The sequence below is a fragment of the Cebidichthys violaceus genome, unplaced genomic scaffold, assembly GCF_023349555.1.
Source record: "Cebidichthys violaceus isolate CVI_PGR_0920_01 unplaced genomic scaffold, fCebVio1.0.p SCAF_12, whole genome shotgun sequence".
NCBI lineage: Eukaryota > Metazoa > Chordata > Actinopteri > Perciformes > Stichaeidae > Cebidichthys > Cebidichthys violaceus.
This window is the reverse complement of record NW_027176285.1, coordinates 15,112,203-15,119,081: the sequence shown is the minus strand read 5'-3', so window position 1 is coordinate 15,119,081 and position 6,879 is coordinate 15,112,203. Positions and strand designations below refer to the sequence as shown.

The following is a 6,879-nucleotide window of genomic DNA, read 5'->3' as shown; positions in this document are numbered from 1 at the left end:
TCGGATATTTATATGCTACAGCTGTTTTTGTTGCACACAAGCCGATTGCCTCCAAATAAAACAGAACGCCGACAAATAAATGTCTGGAGTTTTGCACACAACACAAAATATCAGAGTTGTGTTTGTACGCAACTCTAAATGAAATACTTCATTTCCTTTTTGATAGATTTGACTTTTAAGTTCTTTGAGGATTTTGTTTGTCTCGAGCTGGATCGGTGTTTAGAAGCAGGAAGGAGCGGTTAAGAGGGGTGTTAGCTATATACCGCAAGTGAAACAGTACATTCAGATGACGCATGTGTGTGTTTACATATTGATGAGGACACAATTAATTCATAATATACGTACAGGAGGTCACTTATTTTGCAAAAACAACATTTTCTTTCTTTTCTTTATGTTAGTTTCAGACTGTTTTTGAATCTGTTCAACGGTAGTATCGTCTAACAAGAAGGTTGTTTTGATTTATTTTGATCCTTACTAACAATTTTCCAACAAGAATGCCAGTTTAAATAAAGAACAATTAAATGAAATCAAAAATATAGTCCAAAAAGGTGCAGACTGAAGCTAATAAACAACACACCTTACATTTTTACATGACTATTATAGAGTGAAAACTACAAAATGTCACTATGAAGTATAGCATCAAATGCAAATACTCAAGGTACAAGTACTTTCCACCTTTGACTGACTTTTCTTTCATGCATTATTCATGCGGACTTCTCAATACATGCATTGAACTTGCTGACTTCGCTGATGTCATCTGACAGAGGACGAGAGAGGCGTTGGATTCAGTGGAGAAGTGAAACTAGGACTGTTGCTCCTCGAACACATCTGTTCTCCCGCTGCGTGTGGCGCGCTCTTTCTCAAACAGCCCACTGGTTAAACGAAACACAGAGGAGGAGCTGCCTTCAGTGGCCCGTGAGGAAACTTCCCTGTCAGCTTTCAGAGTGACAACAGCGTGAAGCGCAGCTCGCAGTCCTGCAGCATCGCTTTGCAAACCAAAAAACCCGCAAGAGTAAACGTCTTCATCTCGTGGATCGCTCGTGTTTTCATCAATTTCACGGATTGTTGAGTTTTAATGCTGTGCGTAAAAGGGACATTTGGAAACGATGGAGTTGCTTCTTGTTGGAGATCCTGGAGAATGCGCATTCATGGAAAACGTTACTACTTCGGATGTTAGAGGAGAACTGTTTCTCATTGTGAAACAATAAAAGAAGTCCCTGCAGGTATGAACTCCACGGAAGCGGAGAGGAGATTTCTACCGCCCACCATCCCGTCGATTATGTTCATTTTCGGGGTGGTGGGGAATGTCATCGCTATAGTGGTTCTGCGGATATCACGAAAGGAACAAAAGGAAACGACATTTTATACACTCGTGTGTGGCCTGGCAGTGACGGACCTCCTGGGCACGCTGCTGGCCAGTCCCGTCACCATCGCGACCTACGTGAAGGGCACCTGGCCGGGGGGTGAGCCGCTGTGCCAGTACTCCGGCTTCATCCTGCTCTTCTTCTTCTTGGTCCAGCTCAGCATTGTGTTTGCAATGTCAGTGGAGAGATACTTGGCAATAAACCATGCATATTTCTACAACGAGTACGTCAACCAAAAACTCGCAGCGCTCACTCTTTTGGCCATTTACATTTCCAACATCGTGTTGTGCGCGCTGCCCAGTTTGGGGCTCGGGCAGGTGAAGCGCCAGAGCCCGGGGACCTGGTGTTTCATCGACTGGCAGAACAACCAAACAACAGTCGCGGCTTTCAATTTGATGTACGCGGGTGTGAATTCAGTCATCGTGCTCGCCACTGTCATATGCAACGTGATGGTGTGCGGGGCTCTGATCCTGATGCACAAGCGGTTCATCCGCCGCACGTCTTTGGGCACGGACCAGAGGCGCATCGCGGAGCTCAGGCGCAGACGGAGTTTCAGACGATTAGCTGGAGCGGAGATCCAGATGGTGATCCTGCTCATAGCTACCTCCGTTGTGGTTCTCATATGCTCCATACCGTTAGTGGTGAGTATCTGTAGAATTCAACCCAGAGACGTTTTGCACCAATATGTCCAATAGGTTTTTACGCGCACGAATGTCACAGATGTTTAAGAAAAAAAAGGAAATGCAGTCGAATACATATATTCGCCAGAAAGTAATGGAATGTAAATGAATGCAAATGAGAATTAAAATAAAGATTGTGCGAAACACCAACAGAGTTTTACTACTAATGGATACAAATACACGATAACAAACAGGAGATGGTTAATTCTTTGCTGTGAGAACTTTGTGTTCCCGTTTAAGATCGTTGTGGTTAGATGACACAATTTGAGGCACACGTGAATTCGTTCACTCTCTTTCCGTTTTCAAAGATCTATCGTTGGCACGCGGTTTAAAGATTAGTCAACTCTCGCGTGTTATTTGAAACACTCTCTGACAGTTCGCTCGTTTTAGCTCTCATCGACAGACTTCAATGTTCAGCCTGAGCGACGGATCAGAGGAGAGCGTGAGATTTCCGCAGGTGTTTTTGCTCGTGCAGTGCAGAATGACTCGAGCATTTCATGCATCTTTTGGGACAAAGTCTGTGTCGAAGGAGAGTTTCACAGTCTGTGTTGAAACAACAGTCAGGTTCCAAAATGAACAGTTGTAATATGCATTAAGTTCAGCTGTTAATATGAGGCTTCAGTCTGAGTTAAATCAATCTAAGCATAAGTCCCTCACAGTAACTTAACATAAACCCTGGGTTTTTTCTTTGCATGGAACTAGGACTTGTTAGAGAGGGACAATTTAAAGGTCCAATATGAACATGAGGAATGATTACAGCAAGCAAAACTGGGCTCACGTGTGCAGGGCATTGTTTCACTCTGGGAAAAGGTGAACCTATCCTTTTGGAAATGTCAAACATTAAGGCTTTTGTGACTCTGGTTTTGCTAAATGACGACTGTTGATTAGACCCTGGGGAAGCTCAGTGGCCAAAGGCATCTTAGAATGACTGATGATGAGAACTGTTTCTCCTGGCCTCTTGCCATCGCTACACTGCTGTGGTTCCACAGATGTTACATTCAGCCAAGTGTCTATTTACATTGCCAACCTTGTAGGAATATGTTATATAAACAATTGTGTTGCTCTTCTAAATGAAGTGTAGACAGGGCTGGACTTGTAAAAACACAATTCTGCTCTTGAAATGCTGTTCCACGCTCATTTATGTGACAACCAAACAATAAGTTCCTTCATTGATCTATTGTTTTCTCTCCTTCTCTATCAGCTGAGGATCTTTGTGAATCAGCTGTACAGAAACCAGACAGAAGAGCATTTTGGGTTGAATAAAGACCTGCTGGCCATCCGCATGGCCTCCGTCAACCCCATCTTAGACCCTTGGATCTACATCCTGCTCAGAAAGACAGTGGTCCTCAAGCTGATGGAGAAAATAAAGTGTCTGTTCTGCAAAATGGGCGGGCGGGGACGAAGGACCGGCGGGCAGTTCCGCTGCGCCGACGGCCGCCTCTCCTCCTCCATCATCTCGCGGGACTCTCCCTCGATGGTGTCACGGGAGCTGAAGGAGATCGTGAGCACCTCGCAGACCTTCTTGTACCCGTCTGAGGGGACCGTGAGGTCATCTCGCGCGGGGGAACAGGGCGGCTCCGGCCCGCCAGTCGCACAGACGTTACAGGGCCCCCAGGAGGTCGAGGGGCCTCAAAGGGAGGGGCCTCAAAGGGAGGGGCCTCAAAGGGAGGGGCCTCAAAGGGAGCGTTCACGCAGCGAATCGAGGGACAGAGCGGCAGACGAGCCACTGAAAGAGCTTCTGATGCGTCGCAAGGACCCGGCTCTACATGTGACCTTCACGGATGAGACCGCGAACATACAGGAGAAATGCATATGAATAGCTAGCATGATCTCAAAAAAAGCATTCGTCACTGTGATAGAAATGTCTCGGGACTTCAGATAGGAATGAACAAAGACACGACAACAAAGGAAACGCATCTGAAGACCGAGCGATCGTCCATCAAGCTGTAGATAGGTTGAGGCATGCTATTTGACAAATGTATTATTGAACCAAACACCCGTTATCAATGTATTACTCCTCAGTCATAGCTTACCACAGAAACCACATCGCTAAATACGCGTCAACAGGATCACGACATCAAGTAACCCGTGGAGAACATGACGTCGTGGAGGAGCTCTTCTGCTGCACTTTTTTGTTAAACCACTGCTAGGCTGTTTCACAACCTGCCAGATGACTACAACAAATGAATATTAAAATGTGAAACGTGTACATGATGTTAATTTATTGTAAGTATGAAATTGTATTGTTTCAATTGTGTTGTTATTGTCTTCTCTGTGAGAAGGTCCAGATAGTTTGGAGCCATTTTAAAATTGGTACAAGATGAATGTCTTCTGTGTGTTGTTTTTTTTTTGTGGCGCGCAGAAACATTTGCAAACAATTTGGTCCAACTGGTTGACAGAGGAGCTCTGGCATCGAAGCAAGAACAATAACCATCCCCTGCATTTCATAACAATAGGCAGCTATGGCTTTATCGCTATACAGACACGGGAGGACGTCAAGAGGCCTTCTAGCATAATGTGTTCATATAAAATCATTCATTTACTCTTTCCGGCCCATTGCTTTGTAAAGATTAAACCAACTTCATCTCATTTTACTCCAGTGTAATGTGCAATGCCTCTCATCTAATTAGACTTTATGGGGGAATTAAGAAAATAAAAGAAAAACACATAATTATATTTCCTGTCTGATGAGTTTAAAGGTTTTGCCTTTCAATGGATGTCCTAAATAGAGTTCTATAAAGATTGATATAAATGTTCATTTTTCAATGTTACGGTTGTTGTTGTTGTAGCAACAACCGGTGTCAAATTTACCACAAAATGTTAAGTCTCTCGTGAAAAGACAAATGTTGTACCGAACTCTTAAATACACAGAAAATAAAAGTTGGTAAATATTCATATACACTTGTGTCACTTTTTTTTGGTATTGGTCCAGGATGAGAGTGAAGTATGTTGATATGATATTACTCAGATATTCATGGTGAATATAGAATGTGCTTATTTTATTTCACAGCTCAAAAGATTAATGAAATCATCAATAATTTATTTTTAAATGAAAACCCTAATATATAGTATTTACTGTAAAATTAATATAACAGCAGATTCTCGCTGAAGTTCAAGCGTGTCTTTGAATAAATGCTCTACAATAACGTTTTCTTTTGCTAGCGCGTCACCGCTAGTGTCTGCTATAGCAGCTGAGAAAACAGCGCCGATGGCGAAAGGCATTTCTAACTCATAGCTATATTTAGGATTATGTTTAGGCTACATGTTCATGGTTTAGCATTATAGACTATTAGCACCGTTAGCTGCGAGCCACCAGCTCAGCCGTCGCCATGTTGAGAGCTGTGCGGAAGCATTAGATGTGCTCTGAAGCTTGTGTTGAGCACCTTCAATAGCTACGTCATAATCACTGTAACAAACTATTTTCTGGGTCACTGAACTATGTGTGTGTGTGTGTGTGTGTGTGTGTGTGTGTGTGTGTGTGTTTGTTTCTATATCAGTCTTGAAGACATATAACAGCTTTGCGACCGTGGTTCTAAAAGGTCTGGGCTTCCTCCTTTTTCCGGATCGTTTGCCCGCTGCTAAGGCACATTTTTCAGGATTCGCAGGGCATCATAAAAATGGCGGCCGATCGGAGAGGCATTGCCGGCAGAACAACCTGCGATTGCTCGCGGCCTCTTACGTGGAGACGTCTGTCAGCAGGAACGAACTTTGTCAACAGACACTCCACTGATGCGCGCTATTTATACTCATCCTCACCCATGGCTTTCATCACAGGGACGACCCGTGGCAGACATCTGCACAGCGGCATCCCGGGCTTCACCGTGCACTTCCATCCATTTTTCTGCAAGATGTCTCTGAGCTTCCCCTCACTCAGTCAGTGATAAATGTGCTGGATGGCAGATTGGGAGGGATGGCACAGTCTGTGCCTCCCTGACTTATTACGCGTGGCATTCACAGTTTGTGATCCGGTGCAATGTTGTCGGTTCGTGGAGCAGAACTACGGTCGAGCGGCTGTCGTATGTCGCTAGTGTTGATGTAAGGCGGACAAGGGTGTGAGAACGATCTTCAAACTCAAGTGCGCAGCAGCTGGACTGTGTCCAGATACATGTGTATTTAAAGTGAACTCACTGGGCACACCCTGATTGCACACAAGCGATCTCCATCTATCTTATTACACAACTTTGTAAAACAACACCTGCAACAGCTATGATTTGGGCGTTACAGACGACGGCTGATGTAATCATCTTCTGTTTGTTTTCTCTTTGTATTTGATTTCCATTGATTTGTAGAGATGTGTTCTCTTCGTTTTGTAATTAGTGGACAGAAACCTTAATTGCCTGTTAGCTTCCGGATGCCTTAGTAATCTAATAGTTTAAAAAAAAAGGGATGTGGTCCTGATATTTACTGAACAGTTCAGAATCATAACTTAAGCATTGATGCATTGATGTATATTTAGCATAGAAGCGTTAGCATTGTCGGCGTGTTAGCTTTTCGCTGCAGAACAATGTTTTTCATTCATCAACAGCAGCTGATGTTATTAACGGCTATTTAAATGTTGCTTCTGAAAGAAATTGTGGACCAGCATCGTCTCCTTTCCTTTCCTAAAAGGATGTTCCCTATGCTAAAGGAGATAAGAAATGACCGGCTCTTATCATGCAGGTCAAGCAGGAAAGTCTGGCTCCTTCTTCATGCACTAATCAATACAACGCTAACCTTCAGCTCGACCTTGGAAGAAGTCGGTAAACATCTTGCAACTCATCTCCAGATAACATAAAAGTACGAGACGTCCGATGGACTCAAAAGAGAAAACAAAGAGCACACAGGGAACCATCTCA

At 43.8% G+C, this 6,879-nt stretch overlaps 1 protein-coding gene across 1 annotated transcript; it reads left to right on the top strand.

The window, feature by feature from the left end:
* Window positions 1-833: 833 nt before the first annotated feature.
* ptger4b (prostaglandin E receptor 4 (subtype EP4) b) lies at window positions 834-4,943 on the top strand. The gene is made up of 2 exons (XM_068706641.1): window positions 834-2,005; window positions 3,246-4,943. Exons 1-2 carry the CDS (start codon window positions 1,226-1,228, stop codon window positions 3,858-3,860), a joined length of 1,395 nt encoding a protein of 464 aa, XP_068562742.1. The 5' UTR covers window positions 834-1,225; the 3' UTR covers window positions 3,861-4,943.
* Window positions 4,944-6,879: the final 1,936 nt, after the last annotated feature.